General features: G+C 38.3%; 1 protein-coding gene across 2 annotated transcripts in view; it reads left to right on the top strand.

Moving 5' to 3' along the window:
• Positions 1–22,404, top strand: part of WASF1 (WASP family member 1) — a 52,102-nt gene extending 29,698 nt beyond the window's left edge. The window contains exons 3-9 of one of the 2 annotated variants that reach the window (XM_058174067.1): positions 3,158–3,292; positions 9,659–9,812; positions 11,300–11,417; positions 13,764–13,933; positions 14,534–14,713; positions 18,723–19,318; positions 21,511–22,404. In XM_058174067.1, the coding sequence (XP_058030050.1) occupies positions 3,158–3,292; positions 9,659–9,812; positions 11,300–11,417; positions 13,764–13,933; positions 14,534–14,713; positions 18,723–19,318; positions 21,511–21,668 (1,511 nt within the window). In that variant the 3' untranslated portion in view covers positions 21,669–22,404. Of the gene's footprint in view, positions 1–3,157; positions 3,293–9,658; positions 9,813–11,299; positions 11,418–13,760; positions 13,934–14,533; positions 14,714–18,722; positions 19,319–21,510 lie in introns of both variants that reach the window. The other variant, XM_058174059.1, reaches the window with a different exon arrangement.
• The last annotated feature ends 759 nt before the right edge of the window (positions 22,405–23,163 follow it).

Genomic DNA, 23,163 nt, shown 5'->3' on the forward strand with positions numbered 1-23,163 from the left:
ATTCTTTTACTGAAAATTTTGTATTTTGGCTGTTTAATTTTCAAAGACTGTTTTCCTGGTACTTGCCTTAATGATTAATTTTAGGATTAAGTGCATTTTTTAAAATTTTCTCCATCTTTTAGTTAGCTTGTATTTTTTCTGTTGATTATCTTATCTTGCATGCGCTTTAAATAATTTACATTGCAAGTTATTTAAGATCGATCAGATCATTGATGGCTTGATGCACTGCAGCAGCCGTTTCCCAAATTAGAGAAAATAGTAGCCTCCCCCCCCCCGAAAAAAAATTCAGGCTCCTCTAGCTTCTCTCTCTGTCTCTTTCCCCACCCCTCCCACCCCCACTTTGTTAACTGGTCTTCATGATAATCTGATACTGAGCCATGATTTTGTTCATCAAGTCAATGGTAAAATAATTTGTAAATGAAGGAGAAAAGGAGAAATAAAAAGGATCCCACGGTTGTCCTTAAACAAAGTTAGTGTTCTGTGGATATTACATTTATTATTAGCTTGGGTAAGCTTTCTATTTCATTTGTTTTTGCATTTCCAGTTTTGTGCCAGGGAATCTATTGAGGTTTAGGCAGAAAATGTGTTTTATTCTGAGCCCAAAACACCTGAAATTGATATTCTGAGCTTAGAACACTTTATACATGCATAATATCTGTATGGTTAGATATACAGTGATGCTGGACTCTGCAGGCAAAATCTTATAGCCTGATAGCACTTTGGAAAATACTGCTGGGTGGGCTGTCTTTTAGTGAAGAGACCTACACTAATTTAAGCATATAGTTAGCGGGTTTTTGTTGTTGCTGCTGTTAAGATCAATGGGCATGGTCTTACGCAAAGCTTGAACATTCTTCACTTTTGCTGTTGAATTAATATTTTTGGACATTTTCTGCCAATTTGTGTGGGCTTCTAAATGTCACTAAGTATGATTCTAAGCAACATTTGTACATTTAATCCAAGTCTTTCTCTGCAGAAACTAAAACAAGGACCAGCATGTGTGAAACAAATATATCACCACATGGATTATTCATTGAATTTTTAACATAATCATCTTGAGTCTCATGACTACATTATTTCTTGACGTTTCAAGTATCCTGAGAAGATATCAAATTCTGGAGTCAACTGCCCTTAAGTGGATTGTCCCATACATGGTCCAGAAACTACAGTTGCCTCATGAGTTATTCTATCTATTATTTATTCTATCTGTAGGCCATTTTGCCTCTCTGGGCACTCTTAAAGTGAAAAGTGTGAATATTTCTTGAAACAGTATTATGAGGATACTAGTGATAAGTACCATATATGTATCTATTATAAAATATTGATTATTGAGAATTTGAGAGTAGACTAGAGTTACAGGGTTTTAACCCAGAGATAGTGGCTTTAAAAATCTGTGTGTGTGTGTGCGCGCGTGTGTGTGTGCATATGTGTGTGTGTGTGTGTGAGTGTGTGTGTGTGCATTCATGCATGCACATTAATATGCATATGTTAAATCTGCAATAGTTAAAAGACATTTTTCAGGTAAATAAATAAAAATGCCTCTTAAAATTAAGATTTTAATTTTGATAAAATATTCTCTTGCATCTTTCCTTTCTTTCCAACTAAATCATTAAATGACTTTCTATCGACAAAGTGATTCTACCAGGAAAGGGTTAAACACAAAGAACCAAATATAAGGGCCAATAATTAAAAAATAATAATATTTATGCATGCCAAATAGAAGAAACTATAATAGGTTTTCAAATATTCACAATTCTTTTTTATCTTCAGTAAAATACTTAACTGATTAGTCAAAATAATTTATTTAAAGCAGCTAGATGTTCGGTATTTGTGGGTTTTTTTTTTACATATGTATATGAAATTATGAATAAGTAACCACTATACTTCAGTGTCATTTTATTACTTTGGTAACATTCTTATACTTCTAGTTGCATTAATCTTACCGTGAACATTTCATTCTTTTTCTTGATTAAAATAGTTTTGGAATCCGATTTATTTCATTTATAACATTTCTGCAGACTTTCATTAATAATGCATAGCAGTTACGCAGTTTTCAGATTCTAAACATCTAGAACTCTGAGCAATGGGGAAAAGAAACAGCAGATGCTTAACTGTTACACCTGAAAAAACACCTGGGATAATTATTGAGAAAAATGGAGTATTTCTTGGATCACGAAACAAAGCATAAGGACTGGAGAAAGCTGGTATTAATGGGCATTTCATGTGTGACTATATACAGGACTCCAATAAAAATACTTATTGAAGTTTCTCCTGGGTGTTAGTCTAAGTGCCACAAAAGTGTTGCTTTCAATGCAGTGGACCAATATAGGCATCATTAATGGCTTTACTTTTTTAAGCTTTCATTTTTATTATTTATTTATTTATTTATTATTTAAATTTGTATACCGCCCTTCTCCCGAAGGACTCAGGGCGGTTCACAGCCAGATAAAATAGACAATAATATTACAATATAAATACCATTAAAATACAATTAAAAAACTTATTCAATTGGCCGAAATTAAAATTTAGAATAAATGATAAAAAACCCATTAAAAAACCCACAAATTTAAAAACTAATCCAGTCCTGCGCAGATAAATAAGTGTGTTTTAAGCTCGCGACGGAAGGTTCGGAGGTCCGGGAGTTGACGAAGTCCTGGGGGGAGTTCGTTCCAGAGGGCGGGAGCCCCCACAGAGAAGGCCCTTCCTTTGGGTGTCGCCAGACGACACTGTCTCGCTGACGGCACCCTGAGGAGTCCCTCTCTGTGAGAGCGCACGGGTCGGTGAGAGGTATTCGGTAGCAGTAGGCGGTCCCGTAAATAGCCCGGCCCTATGCCATGGAGCGCTTTGAAGACGTTCACCAGAACCTTGAAGCGCACCCGGAAAGCCACAGGTAGCCAGTGCAGTCTGCGCAGGATAGGTGTCATACGGGAGCCACGAGGGGCTCCCTCTATCACCCGCGCAGCCGCATTCTGGACTAACTGAAGCCTCCGGATTATATGATGTATGTTTAAAATATAAGCCTCCGGATTATATGATGTATGTTTAAAATTAAAACCATATTATATGATGTATGTTTAAAATGGAAGTATGATACAACAATCCAAGTCCTCTGGAGCATGTTCATATTCTTAGCCTTATTTTTAAAAACTTACTTTTGCAGGTAAATATGCAGAAGATATCTTTGGAGAACTTTTCAATGAGGCACATAGTTTTTCTTTCCGAGTGAATTCCTTACAAGAACGTGTGGATCGTTTATCTGTCAGTGTTACACAACTTGATCCAAAAGAAGAAGAGCGTGAGTTTTTATAAAAATAATAGATGCATTACTTTATGGCTTGTACCAGATGTGGTTATCATTTGTAAATATTGGTACTGAAGACATTTCTATCTATTATTTCCAGTTAGCAGATGTTGCACTATAAATCTGAAGCAAATCAGTATAAACAGCCTTTAAAATATGCCATTGAGAACATAAAATACATGATTGAGAACACATAAAAGCTGTTTTCAATATCCCACTGAATAATCTGCGTTCTGAGAGATCAAATTTCAGTTAGGACTGTTTGAGAGCAGATTTCAGGAGAAATTTGCCATAAAGTAATTGCCGTGCTGATGCATGCCAAGGCTGAGAGTCCTGCACAAGGCTAACAAATACTGATATAATTGATTTGTAAAAACTCCTCAGGTTGTTAATTGGTTAGATGATCCAAAAATATAAGTGGTGATTCTTTGTTTCATGATCACAAAACGAGTTGAATATGAATATATTTCTTCCATAAAATTCTGTTCATGACTTGGATATAATCCTTGAACTGGTAGTGGTATTTAGGAAGCCCTATGATCATCTTTGACTTGGTAGCCACTGTGTGCCTATTCCTGGAAAAGACAGTTTTGCTACATTTTGAAGCTTATCAATTGAAAGATAGTTAGATCCTCTGTATACTGCTCTGGGCTCCTTCAAGAAGCACAATATAAAGATAGCAGTAATTGTAGTGCAATAGAAAATCGTAAGTCAATGATATTAGTGAGTAATATACTAGTGAATGATGATAATGAAGAACCAGTGATGACGTTTATGAAAAAATGTGTAACATTTTGAAAGGATGTAGTCTTGTTGAAATAATAGGCAGAGGAGGAGAAGGAGAAGAAGAAAAAGTAGTAGTAGTAGTAATAGCAGCAGCAGTAGTAGTAGTGTAGGAGTTGTTTGGATATGGATATAGGAAATCACCTTACAATTGGGATTGGGATTGCTACCAGAAATTGGTACTGTCATAAAGCAAAAATCACACAACTGCACTGACTTAAAATGGAAAACCTGGCACTCTCATTGTGTTCATTAATTGAGAATCACAGGTCATTAAGTGAATACTCACCCAAGTTCAAACCATTTTGAGGTCTGTCTCTCCCAGGTTTAAGCCTAAGTAAGAGTGCCATCTTATCCCAGCCCAGTCCCAATTGCCTTTACCACCCTGTACCTTGAGACCCCTGCCACTCTGTGCTCTGCTATCCCATTTCACCTTTGCTACCATATTCTTGCTCCTGCTGCTGAAGTTTACTCGGTCTGGTTGCTGGGCTGTATGGGGCTGGCTTTGAGTGGCAAAAATTAAAAAAAATGCACAAAGCAGCTTAAAGGAGCCACAGCATGGCAAACATCTCTTTGTGCCATGCTCCTGAACCGTATGAGACTAGGTTTGCACAGCAAAAGAAGGGGGAGCACAAAATAGCCGCTTTAAAGTGTTACTGTGCAGAGAAAATCTGGAGATAGATGCCCATGCATGTTATTTGGAGATTGCAGAGGAAAGACATGTTATTAAAGTATAAAATAATTTTATGTTATATTTTATATATTTTAAAACAATAATGTTTTAAAAATTATATTATCCAAATATTTTTCAAAAAAGTGTGGGACACAATAGACTAGGCTATTGGCATAATTGCAGCAGGAAACTATGGGAACTTGAAATTGAAAGTTAATCAGTGCTAAATATCTGCAAATAGTTTCTGCAAATGTGTTTTCAAACATATTGCTTTGGTTTAGCTGAAATCTTATCCAGATATCGTTGTGATCTGGTTACTCAAAAGCGTATTTATTTATTTATTTATTTATTTATTCGTATTTGTATACCGCCCTATCTCCCGAAGGACTCAGGGCGGTTCACAGGCAAATAAAAAACATTTATGTACAAATTAAGATAACCATTAAAAAACTTATTCTAAAAGCCAAATTATTAAAAATAATATAAATATTAAAACCAGTTTAAAACCCCTATAAATTTAAAATCTAGTCCAGTCCTGCACAGATGAATAAATGTGTTTTAAGCTCGCGACGGAAGGTTCGGAGGTCCGGAAGTTGACGAAGTCCTGGGGGGAGTTCGTTCCAGAGGGTGGGAGCCCCCACAGAGAAGGCCCTTCCCCTGGGCGCCGCCAGACGGCACTGCCTAGCTGACGGCACCCTCTGTGAGAGCGCACGGGTCGGTGAGAGGCATTCGGTAGCAGTAGGCGGTCCCGTAAGTAACCCGGCCCTATGCCATGGAGCGCTTTAAAGGTGGTCACCAAAACCTTGAAGCGCACCCGGAAGGCCACAGGTAGCCAGTGCAGACTGCGCAGGATAGGTGTCATACGGGAGCCACGAGGGGCTCCCTCTATAACCCGCGCAGCCGCATTCTGAACTAACTGCAGTCTCCGAATGCCCTTCAAGGGGAGCCCCATGTAGAGAGCATTGCAGTAATCCAGGCGAGACGTCACGAGGGCGTGAGTGACCGTGCATAGGGCATCCCGGTCTAGAAAGGGGCGCAACTGGCGCACCAGGCGAACCTGGTAAAAAGCTCTCCTGGAAACGGCCGTCAAATGATCTTCAAAAGACAGCCGTTCATCCAGGAGGACGCCCAAGTTGCGCACCCTCTCCATCGGGGCCAATGACTCGCCCCCAACAGTCAGCCGTGGACTCCACAGCCACTCTGTCTTGGAGGGATTGAGCTTGAGCCTGTTTCTCCCCATCCAGACCCGTACGGCTTCCAAGCACCGGGACAGCACTTCGATAGCTTCGTTGGGGTGGCCCGGTGTGGAAAAGTACAGCTGGGTATCATCAGCGTACAGCGTACAGCGTACAGCTGGTACCTCACACCGAAGCCACTGATGATCTCACCCAGCGGCTTCATATAGATGTTGAACAGAAGGGGCGAGAGGATCGACCCCTGCGGCACCCCACAAGTGAGGCGCCTCAGAGCCGACCTCTGCCCCCCTGTCAACACCGTCTGCGACCGATCGGAGAGATAGGAGGAGAACTACCGAAAAACGGTGCCTCCCACTCCCAATCCCCCCAACCGGCGCAGCAGGATACCATGGTCGATGGTATCGAAAGCCGCTGAGAGGTCTAATAGGACCAGGGCAGAGGAACAACCCCTATCCCTGGCCCTCCAGAGATCATCCACCAACGCGACCAAAGCCGTCTCAGTGCTGTAACCGGGCCGGAAATCGGACTGGAACGGGTCTAGATAGACAGTTTCATCCAGGTGTAAGGGAAACTGATATGCCACCATATTTCTACAACCTTCGCCAAGCGAAGGTTGGAGATCGGACGATAATTACCTAAAACAGCCGGGTCCAGGGAAGGCTTCTTGACGAGGGGTCTCACCACCGCCTCTTTCAAGGCGGCCGGGAAGACTCCCTCCACCAAGGAAGCGCTCGTAATTGCCTGGAGCCAGCCTCGTGTCACCTCCTGAGTGGCCAGCACCAACCAGGAGGGGCACGGGTCCAGTAAACACGTGGTGGCATTCAGCCTACCCAACAGCCTGTCCATGTCCTCGGGAGCCACAGGGTCAAATTCATCCCATAAAATGTCACCAAGACCACCCTCAGCCGTCTCACCCGAGTCACCGCAATTTTGGTCCAGACCATCCCGAAGCTGAACGATTTTATCGTATAGATAACCGTTAAACTCCTCAGCACGTCCCTGCAGCGGGTCATCCCGCTCCCCCTGGTGAAGGAGGGAACGAGTCACCCGAAACAGGGCGGCTGGGCGGTTATCTGCCGATGCAATGAGGGAGGAGGCGTAGCTACACCTCGCTTCCTTCAATGCCACTAGGTAAGCCCTATTATAGGACTTCACTAGTGTCCGATCAGCTTCCGAACGGCTAGACCTCCAGGAACTCTCTAGGCGTCTTCTCCGGCGCTTCATCCCTCTCAGCTCCTCGGAGAACCAAGGAGCCGGTTGGGACTAGTGAAGCGTACTAGTGAAATCTCAGCTATTCCATAAAAAAGAAAGAATTTAAGGAAATTTTCCCCTGAATTTTATAAATTTTATCCATCCTGAACATGGAAAGAAGGTTGAAAAAAAAGAAACAAATTAGCATGATTACTCTATCATTTGAATTACAATTGCAATCATTTTAATTACTAAAAAAAACATTTACAGTATTTTGCAGTATTAATGTGCCAAGATTTTCAATACCAAACTTACATAACCTCATTCAAATCCAGGACTGTTTTAATTTATCTTCTCTCTTAGAATGTATGGGTTTACTCAGTTAAGAGTTTTAGAATCAATAAATTCAGAGATGGAAAGCATTACCAGCTATCATAGCATTTCCACTATGATATTCTTTGGGATGTGTTGAACTATAACTTCTGTCATACCTACATGGTCTGCTTAGGGGACACCAGTTTAAAGAACTCCAGTTTATTAGTTCCCATCAGATAAACCTAAGTGCCCAGCACAAAATTGCTTTCACAGAAATTAATCAGTTAATTCAGTTTCATGAAACATGCAGTTATAGATTAATGCACACATTACCAATTAATTTCAATTAAATAAATTATAGGCAACAGAAATGTATGTTCAGTTTTGTTAACTACTTGAATTTATAGTCAATATTAGATGCAAGCCACATCCAAGAAACAAGAGCATGATTGATAAGTTACCTTGTAACATATTTTTCCATTATATTATTCTTTTGTTGCTTGTAGTTAATTATTCATTTGGAAGATTTCTTCCATTAGCAAAATGTGCGCCATTATAAAGAATCAATTCTGATCAGCTTTGAGGAAACAATTTGGGAAAAATCATTGATGCCAGTAGTCTAACATATGTTAAATTTTAACAACATGTTGCATAAAAATAAAAGTAGTGACAGCTACTCAGCCAATTCAGAACCACATTCAAAGAATCTGTAGCAGCTTATTCTACCATTGTTAAGCTGTTAATTTCCAATTTCAATTGCTCACATTTTCTTGTCATAGTAATTTTAGTTCTAATTTCAGAATGATCATTGCCTCATTTCCACTAGTCTAGTGTATTGAGCACACAATCCTCCACTTTTTTTTCTTTTGTTCAATCATGTCTGATTCTCAGAGAGAGCCTGGACAAGTTTTTACAGTTTTCTTGGCAACGTTTTTCAGAAGTGGTTTGCCGTTGCCTCCTTCCTAGGGCTGAGAGACAGTGACTGGCCCAAGGTCACCCAAATAGTTTTATACTGATTTCTAACACAATGACTTAGTCACAACACCAAATTGGCTCTTTTCTTCCACTTTACAGAATCGTAATTGTCATTGTAGTTGACTATGTAGAAGCATTCAAAGCATTGCTCCGAAAAGCTTATTGTTGTGAGTTTAACATCTTCTCCTTCAAGCATTAAAGAAGACTTCTTCCTAAAAACAAAAGCAATTGCTACTAACCTGCCTTCCATTGAGGACCTGTGTATAGCATGAGTCAAAAAGAGGGCTGTGAAAATATTTACAGACCCCTCACATCCTGGACATAAACTGTTTCAACTCCGACCCTCAAAATGACGCTATAGAGCACTGCACACCAGAACAACTAGACACAAGAACAGATTTTTCCTGAACGCCGTCACTCTGCTAAACAAATAATTCCCTCAACACTGTCAAACTAGTTACTAAATCTGCACTACTGTTAATCTTCTCATCATTCCCATCAGCCATCTCCTTCCATTTATGACTGTATGACTGTAACTTTGTTGCTTGTATCCTTACAAATTATATTTATATTGCTTGTTTCCTGATTGCTTATTTGTACCCTATGACTATAATTAAGTGTTGAGCCTTATGATTCTGATAACGTATCTTTTCTTTTATGTACACTGAGAGCATATGCACCAAGACAAATTCTTTGTGTGTCCAATCTCACTTGGCCAATAAAAAATTCCATTCCATTCCATTCCATTCCATTCCATTCCATTCCATTCCATTCCATTCCATTCTATTCTATTCTATTCTATTCTATTCTATTCTATTCTATTCTAAAAGGCTTGGCATAACTGCTTTGAAGGCTTTCCCAGATATCTACACATGCACACAAGACTTCTGTTAAAGTTGCAATGTAATGAAGCAATTGGAAATGGAGAAACATATAATAGCAATTAGGTAAAGCCTTTGGCATATGCATAGTTAGCTTCCAAAGTATGTGGCCACTTTAATACTTTTAGGAGGGAAGTTTTCCCACAACCTTCTTTTTTTTTTATTGAAAAAGTTTTAACAAGCAAAAACATTTTCCCCCCTTTTTCCCACAACCTTCATTTTGAATGAGCAGTTCCTAATAATTCCTATTCCTGTTTTCTTATGAAGTGCAAACTTTATTATAACCGTCTCTGAATACTAGAGATTAATAACACACTAACTATGTAAATAATTATCTTCTCTTCAGTTTCACTGCAAGATATAACAATGAGAAAAGCTTTCCGAAGTTCCACCACTCAAGATCAACAGCTCTTTGACCGCAGGAGTCTTCCAGTCCCTTTGCAGGAGACTTATGATACATGTGAACAGCCCCCACCACTCAACATCCTCACCCCTTACAGGTTATCATTTCAAAAATCTATACCCTATGTTTATATTATGCATTTATTATTTACTCAGATAATAATTTTCAAAAATCTGTAACTGAATTGAAGGGTTTCATTTGAGATCCCAATCCTTTTTCATCAAAAGTCACACAACTGATTATATGCAACTTAAATTTCACAAATTATTAGAGCGACTGATAATTCTAAGATTACATAATTGACTGTCTAGATTACCTGCCTTGTATTTGGTTGTTCACCATGATTATATTCTTTTATAATACATAAGCAAATGATTTATATCTATTCCTGGCCTAGCTAATCCTATACTGCCAATGTTTAGGGAACTTTCTCCACCCCACCCCAGTTCTTCGTGTCTTGAAATGCTAAGGATTTAATTTGGTACTTTCTACAAGGAAAGCATGTACAGCAAGCTGTAATGTACAACACCTTGTCATACTTAAACTTGTACTAGAGATTGAATCAAAGTATTTGATTGATTTTTATCCTGCCTTTATTGCTTTATAAATAACTCAAGGCAGCAAACATACCAAATACTTTGTCCTCCTATTTTCCTAACAACAACAATTCTGTGAGGTGGGCTGGGCAGAGAAAGTGACTGGCCCAAAGTTACCCAGCCAATTTTCATGCCTGAGGCGAGACTAGAACTCACCATCTCCTGTTTTCTAGGAAAGCACTTAACCTATAGGCCAAACTGTCTTGTTATGTACACAGAATGTTATTTTCATCAACTAAAGAATCTTATAGTCATGTCTAGCCCAGACTATTGTTAAAGTGTTTTGTTCGTGATGTGCTGAAGAAGAGGAACCTGTTTCTGGCATTAGAAGACAAAAAATATTTGATTAATTTGCCCCCGAGCATCTGCTGAGTGCATTTTCCTCATTATGAAGCATGTGGTTCCATTCTCAAGTGCTAACTTTTTTCAACCCATCTGATTAGAACTTTGCAACCAAAATAACCGTTCAAATTATTTAGATCATTAATTTCTATTAAGTTCACCTTTTCCTTATATTTTTCATATATGATTTTATATATTAACTGATTGTTAAGTCAGTGCATAAAATTCTGTAATGAGCTTAGCACGCAAGCTCTTTTCAAAATCCACGAAAGAAATAATAGAATTTAAACGGGCATTACATAATGAATTTTACAGGGCCTTTAAATATTTAGACATATGATGAAACATTTGCCATGATTTTTGTATTCAATAATTTAAAATTGGCTCCACTTGTTATGCCCCCAGATATGGTTATCTATTGAATTAACATCATCTAATTCTAATTTCTGATATTCCTTCAATGTGTGCTTTATAGAACTATAGCTCAGTGTCACCTTTTCCCCTGTGTGTGTACGTAGGTATATTCTGTTTAAGATTTCATCCTGCTAGAAATGTATTTTTCATTTGGAGATGAGAGTGTTATAATCTCAGATGTTATCATTCAATCTGTATTTAATAACATTTTACGATGTTGCTTTGTCTTTAGAGATGATGGAAAAGAGGGTTTAAAATTTTACACGAATCCTTCATATTTCTTTGATCTATGGAAAGAAAAGATGTTACAAGATACAGAAGATAAAAGAAAGGAAAAGAGAAAACAGAAGGTAAAAGATACTGCTTTTGACCAACGACACAATGAAACAAAAGTAGCCCCATTAAGGCAGCCATTAAAATCATGTAGTTTCCTAAACATAATAAAACCTATTTGAATAATAACTTAAGAACTGGCAAAAGTAGTAGAAATGCCTTCTGAAAAATAAAAGTTTCATATAAAAAAAGGAAGATATGCACAATAGATTAAAAAAAAGAATCTTCATTCCATCAGTTCAGGCCTATGATACATTTTCTTCTCTCTCAACTCTCAGGTAGAAGTTTGTTTCCTGTATGATAAATTCTATAATTGGAAATAGAATGGATTAAACTTCTTATATCCTTGCTGATTTTGGCTTGGATTTTCCCTGTTGCTTAAAATATATTTTTATAATCATGAGAAAAGTCTTTCTGCAAAGTAGTAAAAATAAATATTGATAGCTCATGAATGCTTGTATGTAGAGATACCGACTCTTTTGGACAAGAATAAATTATCTTCCTTAGCTTTAGGTTATCTCTTTCTATTTATTCTCAAGTGGCATATCCAAGTCTAGATTGCTTATAAGTCAATTTATAATGGAAATAGATGGTAAAAAGCAAAAGATATTGCTTTTTTATGTTTTATGTAGTTAGAAATTCATAAACACAAAAGGGTTTTCACTTAAACTCCTATCCCTATCCTTCATCTGGCTGTATTACAGGGAAAGCATAGGAAGATCTCCTTAATGGAATATTTGTGTCATTGTGATGATGGCCAAGTCAAAACTATTGAACACATTATCTTGTACTGTAATTATTGCCGAGACATTTGTACTACATTTATGTACCCATTACTTTTATGACTACCAGCCTGTTCAGATCAATTTTACATCCATTTATTGCTTCCAGAAAACAGCTATTATTGCTTTCAAAGTATAAATTCTATGTGACAGCATATAAAATATGGCAGGCCCCTTAGCCAGGAGATGTTAATTGATAAAAATATCTAATATATATACAGTGCATTCAGAAAGTATTCAGAGCGCCTTCACTTTTGTCGATTTTGTTATGCTGCAGCCTGATTCTATAGTTATTGAAAATCATTTTTTTCTCATTAATCTATACTCAGTACCCCATAATGACAAAGTAAAAACAGAATTTTAGAAATGTCTGTAAATTTATATAAAATAAAACTTGAAATATCACTATGGCATAAGTATTTAGGCCTTTTGCAACAACATTTGAAATTTAGCTCAGGTGCCTCCATGAATGGAGCAAAGTTCAGGGATATCCTCAATGAAAACCTGTTTCACAGTGCTCAGGAACTCAAACTGGGCCAAAGATTCACTTTCCAACATGACAATGATCCTAAGCACACAGTCAACACAGGAGTGGCTTAGGGACAACACTGTGAATGTCCTAGAATGGCCCAGCCAGAGTCCTGACTTGAACCCTATTGAACATCTCTGAAGGGACCTGAAAATAACTGTCCACTGACGTTCACCATCCAACCTGACGGAGCTTGAGAGGATTTGTAAGGAAAAATGGCAGAAAATCCCCCAATCCAGGTGTGCAAAGTTTGTCGCATCATACCCCAAAAGACTCAAGGCTGTAATTGCTGCCAAAGGTGCTTCAAAAAAGTACTGCGTGAAGGTTCTGATACTTATGCCAATGTGAGTTTTCAGTTTTTTCTTTTTAAATAGAATAGAATAGATTTTTTTTTTAAATTCTGTTTTCACTTTATCCTTATGGGTGATACTGAGTATAAATTAATGAGAAAAAAATGAATTTCAGTAACTGTAGAATCAGGCTGCAGGTTAATAAAATTGACAAAAGTGAAGGGGGTCTGAATACTTTCTGAACGCACTGTATTTTCATCTTAGTTGCTTGTTAATAAAGATTCAGTTTTTGTAGAAATGCATATTTTAATTGGATTAGGTTTTTATCTCATTAGGTCATCTAAGTTTATAAATTTATAGTTTCTAGCTTTTTATATTTTATTCTCGTAAGCATTTAATAAGGCATAAACCTTATAGCAACTCATAGATCTTAAACTCATTAGTTCATAATTTTTAGTTATAGTCACTATATATTTATAGTCAGTTTAGCCTTATAGGTATTTTATAGTAAATATAATAGATATGAGAAATTGTCTCTGTATTACATACAATAACTCAGTGACTACAGATTTATGTTATTTATTACTTACATCTTCTACTGCTGAATGAATGATGAAAATGTGAAGGAATGATCACTGACAGTCTAGTTTAAATGTTATATCCTTGTTATAGTTAAAAGAAAATGGATGTTTCTGGCGCATTCTGTTATGTGCTGAGCAGAACTCTTTCAGTGTCAGGTTTTTTATGTTTTTTTAATAGCAGAAGAATCTTGATCGTCCTCATGAACCAGAAAAAGTGCCACGGGCTCCTCATGACAGGCGCAGAGAATGGCAGAAATTAGCCCAGGGACCAGAACTTGCGGATGATGATGCCAGCCTTTTACATAAGCATATTGAAATTGCTAATGGCCCTGCCTCCCATTTTGAGACCAGGTTCGTTTTTCTTTTTTAAACTCAGAGTTTGATCCTAGCCCATTTATATTGTTTCTATGAATTTCAAGCTAGCTGTCATCTGTACGTTCTATAATTAGGGGTAATTTTCTAGAAGGGTCCATAATTTGATATTGCAGTAATAGATCATTGCTGTCTGTCATGCCACCTTATATTCATGATTGAACTTGCAGTTTTCCTTCCCATATTCTCCAGGGAGGGCTTTTGAATACCTTACTCTCCAGACAGCCCCCTCCTGTTCTTATCTGTGGATATGTGTATAATAGCAGTGATGATAATGATTTGCTATTTGCTTTGGCGTTAGCAAAACTGAATTTATAATTTCTGTTCCTGCACTCAGTGCACATCTTCAGTGTTCACAGTTTGTGACAGTTACAAAACAAGGTATTAGGTGTGTATATTTTGTTGTCATGTGTTAAGTTGGCCATCTATCACTAACTGTTAGATGCCGTCTTCCTCCATAAGAATTGAAATAGTGGGTTAATTTTCCTTTTGAGAGAAATATTTTTTTCTTCCAATGGCCGTGAAATCAGAGACTAAAATGAATTTAACATATGTGCATGGGATTTTTTTTCTGTTTAGACCGCAGGCGTATGTGGAACACATGGATGGACCCTATTCTCTTTCTGCATTACCATACAGCCAAATGAACGAACTTCTTAACAGGGCAGAAGAGCGTGTTTTAGTAAGACCACATGAACCTCCCCCGCCCCCACCAATGCATGGAGGAGGAGATGTGAAACCCATTCCACCCTGCGTGAGGTAAGAAGCACTTAAAATGAAAGTTCAGAGAGCCTTGGCAATAGTCGACACTGACAGACTGTAGGTACAAAATAAATAAGTAAGAAAACTTTAAAGGTAAATCTTCCCCTTGCACATACATGCTAGTCGTTGCCGACTCTAGGGGGTGGTGCTCATCTCCGTTTCAAAGCCGAAGAGCCAGCACTGTCCGAAGACCTCTCTGTAGTCATGTGGCCGGCATGACTCAACGCCAAAGGCGCATGAAACGCTGTTACCTTCCCACCAAATGTGGTCCCTATTTTTTCTACTTGCATTTTTTACGTGCTTTCGAAACTGCTAGGTTGGCAGAAGCTGGGACAAGTAACGGGAGCTCACCCCATTACACAGTAGCACTAGGGATTTGAACCACTGAGCTGTAAAGTAAAGAAAACTGTACAGAAACAAAAATCCATGAAATACCTGTTCTCTCCTTGATAAGTCTGAGTACTTTGATGCTCTTTAATATGCTTTGTTCTTAGAGGTTTTCCTATGCATTTATTCAATAAATAGATGAATTGCCATTATTTATGAACCAGTTCAACACTTATATCCATCAAAATGGAAGTACTAAAATAATATAAAATTCTACAAAGTGACATATTCAGCTTAAAACTAAGAAGAAAGGGAAAAACTGAAATTCACATGCATGTAGTCCTTGTTTAGCTACAGTTTATTGTCTCATATAGGAACTGTTAGCAATTACAGTGGTGATGAAGAAGTAACTTTGCAACCAATCTTTGCATTTATGTCCTTTGCAGGTCTGTGGGCAAAGGAAAGCTGAATCAAGATTGTAAGCACAGTCACAATTTCATTTAAGGACCACTTCATATCACAGCAAATTGCCAGTTCCTATTGTCACTAAACAAGGATTACCTACAGAGCATATCATAGAAATTGGAACAATTTGCTACCATTATGTAATCCCTTTAATTAGGTTATCCTAAAAAAGACATACCTACTAGAATTGTGCAGTGATCCAGATTCTAAAGGTAAAAGTGGTTTGGTCCATGCATAGGTAGCAGACTTCAATTGTCAGCATCTCCTTAAATTAGATTCACCTTTTCCTGGGATTGCTCAGTTGTTGCCCAAGCTAAAGAAAAATGGCAGCCTTTTAAACAATTGCTGAGGAGTGAAATATCCATGTGTCCTTTTATTTTTCGAATCTAAATTGTTATTTATTTTATTTATTTATTTATTTATCAAACTTATATACCGCACCATCTCCCGTAGGACTCAGGGCGGTTCACAGGCATATTAAAACAATATAATAAATAACCATTAAAACCCAGTTAAAACTAAATATTATCCTGGCCTGATCACTAAAACAATAAAAACCAATAAAACCCCCATTAAAATTTAACTAAAACATTTTATTCTTAGGCTAGTCCCGCACGCTGGAATAATAAAGTCTTCAGTTCCCGTCTGAAGGTCCGGAGGTCGGGGAGTTGTCGTAATCCCGGAGGAAGCTCGTTCCACAGGGCTGGTGCCGCCACAGAGAAGGCCCTCCCCCTGGGGGTCGCCAACCTGCATTGTTTGGTCGACGGCACCCTGAGGAGGCCCACTCTGTGGGAGCGCACAGGTCGTTGGGAGGCAATCGGCGGCAGAAGGCGGTCTCGAAGGTATCCCGGTCCTAAGCCATGGAGCGCTTTAAAGATGGTAACCAAAACCTTGAATTGCACCCGGAAGACTACCAGCAGCCAGTGTAGGCCGCGCAGGATAGGTGTTATATGGGAGCAACGCGGTGCTCCCTCTATTACCCGCGCGGCCGCATTCTGGACTAACTGGAGCCTCCGGGTGCTCTTCAAGGGGAGCCCCATGTAGAGAGCATTGCAATAGTCCAGGCGGGAAGTGACGAGGGCGTGAGTGACCGTGCGTAAGGCGTCCCGGTCAAGGAAGGGGTGCAACTGGCGGATCAGGTGAACCTGATAAAAAGCTCCCCTGGCGACGGCTGTCAAATGTTCTTCTAAGGACAGCCGATCGTCCAGGAGAACGCCTAAGTTGCGCAGTTACGCCTAAGTTGCGTTAGAGAGCCCTGATGGCATACCAACTGACTATAGATTGTTACCAACTGGTAACCAGTGTTAGACATAGTCAAAGCATCAAAGTAAGATAGAGACGATCTAGATTCAACACTATTCTCAGTCATGAAATTCACTGGCTGACTTTGAGCCATTACTATCTTTCAGCTTTTGGGAAAATATAGAGGAAAGGGTACCATGTACATTTTCTTCAGTTCCTGGAGGAAAGATGTTATTCTATAAAGCTAGCAATAAACAAATGAAAAAGATTGTTTAATCTCCAGTGGTAATGATGTCTCTAGGAACACTTCAAGCCCTGTATAATTCTAAAAAAAATGCAAGAATAAGGGCCAATGTTTTTGGCCCCATCTCTGGGAGGAAGCTCGTAAGACCTGCAAAAATAATGTTGGGCAGCCATTTTTTATACATGCTGTAAAATCTACAGAATTCTACTTCACTCTGAAGTGCAGAGTGTGTTACCATAAAGAAAAAGGACACTACTTTTGTGGAGTACTCGCAAAAGAGAAGCTTACCTCCCTAGTACTAATGTATTCTTAATACTGGACATTCATCATCCAGGCTCTTAAACGTTTTAGTACATTTTATCATCATGTTAAGGAATGCATTGTCAGTTATTTAATTATTGTAACAAAATGTTCTCTACTTTGACAGATTTGTCTTTTTAGTGCTATGTTATAATAGTTATTCTGATTGAACTTTACTTTCATTTTCACTTGTTTTTCTTTATTAAATTCCATATTGCCAACCAAACTGTAATTATGTGATAACTCAGGAAAAAAATATAACTAAATATGTTGTCCTTTACACAAAAGGAAAAAAACAGTCCAACCTGTCAAAAACAGCACCACAAAAAACAGATTAGAAACACAAGTTAAAATAGGGAAGAAAATGGTAAGTGAACACTTGACTACCCTAGACGAGTTCAAATCACCAGGACTGGATGGATTACACCCCAAGGTTCTGAAGGAACTGGCAGACGAGATCTCAGAACCATTGAACTATATCTTTCAAGGATCCTGGCGCACAGAGGAACTGCCAGAGGACTGGAAAAGAGCTGATGTAGTTCCCATCTTCAAAAAAGGAGAGAAAAAAACAGATCCAGGAAACTACAGACCTATCAGCCTGACCTCAATACCAGGGAAGATTCTGGAATCACCGAACACCTAGATGCAAACAAAGTAATAACCAAAAGTCAACATGGATCAAAAACAGATCATGCCAGACTAATCTTATTGCATTCTTTGACAAAGTGACAAAATTAGTGGACCAGAGGAATACTGTCGATATAATTTACTTGGACTTCAGTAAAGCATTTGATAGTTTAATGAAAAGAAGGACATGGGGAGACATGATAGCAGTGTTCCAATATCTCAGGGGTTGCAACAAAGAAGAGGGAGTCAAAACTATTCTCCAGAGCACCTGAGGGTAGAACAAGAAGCAATGGGTGGAAAGTAATCAAGAAGAGAAGCAACTTAGAACTAAGGAGAAATTTCCTGACTATTATAACAATTAATCAGTGGAACAACTTGCCTGCAGAAGTTGTGTATGCTCCAACACTGGAAATTTTTAAGAAGATGTTGGATAACCATTTGTCTGAAGTGGTGTAGGGTTTCCTGCCTAAGCAGGAGGTTGGACTAGAAGACCTCCAAGGTCCCTTCCAACTCTGTTATTCTATTCTATTCTATTCTATTCTATTCTATTCTATTCTATTCTATTCTATTCTATTCTGTCATTTATTTTCAAATGAGCAGTTAACTATTTGTAATGCAATTTCAGAAATAAAATGGTAATGTGTGTTAGATATGGAAATGCTAGGAACTGGCTCAAGTATGACTGATTACACATTCAAAATATTTGTATGTTCTGAAATTATTATTGATACTTAGAATGTGACTACAACTAATTTCCGTTCTTCTAGTTGTACTCATTTTCAGTATTTTCTTTTATCCCAGCTCTACTGCAGCTTTAACAGAAAATCGCCCTCAGTCACCTGCTGCTGGCAGAACTCAAGTCTTTGTGAGTCCCACTCCTCCCCCGCCTCCTCCCCCTCTTCCGTCTGCTCTATCTACTTCTTCATTAAGATCTGCAATGACTTCCACACCTCCCCCTCCAGTGCCACCCCCTCCCCCTCCTCCCACCACTGCTTTACAACCTCCAGCTGTCCCTCCACCCCCTGCACCACTACAGATTGCTCCAGGAGTTCTTCATCCAGCTCCACCCCCTATAGCACCTCCCTTAGCGCAACCCTCTCCTCCCATCACTAGAATTGCCCAAGTCTGCGAACCCGTTCCAGTTCCGCCAAGTGAAATTCAAGGGCTCCCTCCACCTCCTCCACCTCCTCCACTGCCCCCTCCTGGTGTTCGTCCCTCATCACCAGTTTCGACTCTTTCTCACCCGCCCAGCTCTACTGTCCCAGGCCCTCACCTTCCCATAATGCCTCCATCCCCACCATCCCAAGTCAGTCCTGTTCCTGAACCCAAACGGCACCCATCAACACTACCCGTCATCAGTGATGCCAGAAGTGTCCTCCTTGAAGCAATACGAAAAGGTACTAGCTATCTGTGGATCAGGGGTGGGTTCTACTTACCTTTACTACCGGTTTGCAACGGGAGGGCGGGAGCGCTTCTGCGCATTCGCAGATCGTCCATTATGACATCCAGGTGGGTGGGCGCCCGCAGCTTTTACTACCGGTTCGCAAGAACCGGACAGAAACGGGAGCAACCCACCACTGCTGTGAATCCATTAGCAGGGCTGCACGCTTGATGAAGCAAATATTCTTTTTGCAGATTTAATGTTTTTTTTTAAAAGTATTGCATACTTAGCATAGAGAAAGCATGTCATCTTAAGCAAATTGCTATATGGATTTTTTTAAAACAACAACACCTTCACTTGATGCTAGATAGTCATTTATCCTTGGATGGAGTTTATAACAGGTCTACATAAATGGCAGCTAAAATGGTTTCCACACAGTATAGTGTTGAGAACATAGTCTGTGAAAGTGTCCCACAAGTGTATTTTATAGTATTCTGTTATAACAACAACAAAAATCAGTATCTAATTGATGCATTTTCTAACATACCAAACAGCTGCTCTCCAATTTTTCATTCTGTTGTTCACAAGTTTTTTTTAAAAAAAATTAAAGCCAGTTATATTACTGTGCTTTGCTATGCGGTTGAAATTATTAGCACAAGTAACAGAATAGCTTAATTTTTATTAACCTAAATAATTGGGAGATAAAGACTGGACAACTAGATAAAAGTATATTCTGATTTCTGTTTTAGACTATTTGAAATTCAGGAGCCTTGGTCAGCATTGGTTTATTCTCATAAATATGGTATATTTTTGGTTTTGAAAGAACCAGAAAGTTTGAGTCTGTTCTAAGGTTATAATTTATATAGCATTGTTTCAGTAAATTTTACAGCAAAGAAATGACTATTTATTAAAGAAGCTACTGAAATATCTTTTCTTATTAAATTTCTATAAAAAGAATCTATATCCATTATCTTACTTTATCTAACCAGTTCGCTATAATTTGCTTCCCATACTACTGTGAATTCACTTTTAATGAATTCAGTTTTAAATCAGCAGCAGCTAGTCCTTTGTATATCAACAGTTTACATTAATAATCAATTGGTGATTCTGTCCTTAGTTAAAGAATAACTGAAGAATTTCCTTTCTTAATTTCCCTTTCCTTCTTTATTAAACTAGCTTGTATGTCCCAAACAAGATGCCTAATGGTACAAGGTACACAACATAGCTCCTGAGGCTGGTTCCCTCTCCAGCTCGATGCTTCACGCAGTTGGATCTGATTATTTTTATTCTTTCCATTTAAAATAAAGAAATAGATTTTGGAAGCTAGCATGTTGCAAAGCACAGCACCAGCCTCAGGCACTTCTGCACTATGAACAGTACCTCTGTTGCACCTTTGAGGCAGACTCAGAAAATAAAATATTGAGGGGCTGAAACTCAGTATTTTCTTTGGGAATGTGCCCAGCAACTCAGAAAAACAGGAATAGTTGAAGTGTTTAGAAAACATCCTAAAAAGCTAAAAGGATAATAGAGAACAATCATACCCAATTTTCTTCTAAAAAATGCTTTGTGATCATCCATACCAACCCTGACAGGCATGTTTTTTAGAGGACTTACAATATGATGTCAAAATTACACATAAGCCTGCTGACACAGGCTGAAAAGTTGGGGATCCCTTAGATAACAGATGGTTTTGGTCACCCTCAAGAGACTGGATAATATGTAAAATTATTTGAAAGCCTAAAAAAAATACCTATTTCCAAGAATGCTTTTGAAGACTGTACTGTCCAGAGGCATTTGTAGAAAACGACTGTATGAATGGCTCAGTTGTTCGAAAGTTGCCATTTTTGTCTTTTGTTGTTGTTGTAAAAAAAAGAGAGAGAGCTAAGGTGAAGTAATAGACTGCATCTTGATAAACTAGAGGAAATGACAGGATCAGTTTTTAAAAGTTTGCCTTCTAGTAAACATATGTTTTATGCCTGAGATTATCTCATTGGTAGCCATTTGTTGAAAGTGCCTATGATGTCTTCTCAGACTTCTGAGTTGTACTACCTGGACCCGAAAAATTAAATACTCCTAAGTAAGCAATAAAAGTGCATGCTGTTAATTAAAGATCCTTATGGAAAGCAAATTAATCCATGTTGCTATGCCTAATATAGATGGCTTGCAAAATACATGTTAGTTATTTATAATTTTTTGGTGATATTCTAGGTATTCAGTTGCGTAAGGTTGAAGAACAACGTGAACAAGAAGCTAAACACGAGCGTGTTGAAAATGACGTTGCCACCATTTTGTCTCGCCGCATTGCTGTGGAATACAGTGATTCAGAAGATGATTCAGAATTTGATGAAGTTGACTGGTTGGAGTAAAACGATTATATGCTACAAAACTGAATGCTAGTGTCCATTGTGGTGCTTGTTCTTTGAAAATGTTTGGTCATTTCTAGTGTTTTTGTATTTTCTTTATATAATCTATGTTTTTCTACTTTTTATTTCAAAAAACGTTGGCACATCTTTGGAACTAAATGTTTTACAGTGAGACAGTTCTTTTAAAAGAGCATCATTTTGCTCCAGTAGACCATTAAGTATTAAGCATGGGCAGCTGTTGATAGAGTAGCAGACTACATTTTCTGGCATTTAACTGTGCACTTTGTGAATTTTAAGTTATGAAGGCAATTAAGTCTGAAGTTTCAAGGGCAACTGCATGTACTAATAAGCTTTATTATATTACATTGCTAATGCTGAAAAACTTGGAAAAAAAGGGTGTTCATCCATCCGGCACTGCAATCCTAACATTTCGATGGACCTGGAATATGAGATGAACTTGAAGGATTTACACCCGTGTAACCACTGCCTTGATTACATCTGTACAGGACATGTAGTTTTAGCAGCACTGGAATACTGAAAGAAAAGGGAATACGGATCTTGGGGGAATTTTATTGGTTTTTTTAAATTAAAGAATTATGGCCTTATTTGAATGCTTTGGCGATTTTCTTTCTTTTTACCTGTTGTGATATTTTCCCTGCTTAAAATTTTAATTTTTCTCGTGAAACCATCGGACTTAGTCATTCTGTGTAATTTATGTAACTGTTAAAAATAACCGTTCAGTTTAAAATAAATGGTTTGTTTTAAATGTTCCTGGTTGTTGCTTTTTGGCATAGAATAACTCTGAAGACTCAAGACTTTATTGAATGTTAAATAATAATGTCTAAACTTTTCAGTGATTTTATATGTGTAGAAAGCATTTTAACTCTTTGAAGAATTCTAACAGGTCACATATTTTTCTTGGCCATCTAGGATACATCGGAGCAGGAACATTTTTGACCTTAAAATACATATGCAGTTGGTGATGTTTGGGATGCAGACACTGTCCCTCTTCTGCATAGAGTACACTGGAGAAGCAAAATTAAAATGGCTTCTTCTATTCTATAGGTAGCTGAACCTGATTTTTTCCTCTATTACTATTTTCATAGGCAGAGAGCCAGTTTGGTGTACTAGTCAATGTCACAGGCTAGAAACCCGGATATCATGAGTTCTATTCTTGCCTTAGACATAAAGCCCATTGGATAACTGAGCAGTCATTCTCTTTCCACCCTCAGAAGCAAACAAAAGCAACCCACTTCAGAAAAATCATACCAAGAAACTGCAGGGACTTGTTCAGGCAGTTACAAGGAGTCTGTGCTGACACAAAGGAACAAAAAAACTTTAATTGTTTTCAAAACTTAAAGCTCTGTGATATATCTGATGTTGCATACCACATCCAGATACAAATACAAATGCAAAGACCAGTTTTTATGTTACACTATCACAATGCATAAGTCCATCATTCTTTGTCACCAGAGTTTATAACAGACATCTAGGAAAC

Source organism: Ahaetulla prasina, chromosome 1 (genome assembly GCF_028640845.1).
Source record: "Ahaetulla prasina isolate Xishuangbanna chromosome 1, ASM2864084v1, whole genome shotgun sequence".
NCBI lineage: Eukaryota > Metazoa > Chordata > Lepidosauria > Squamata > Colubridae > Ahaetulla > Ahaetulla prasina.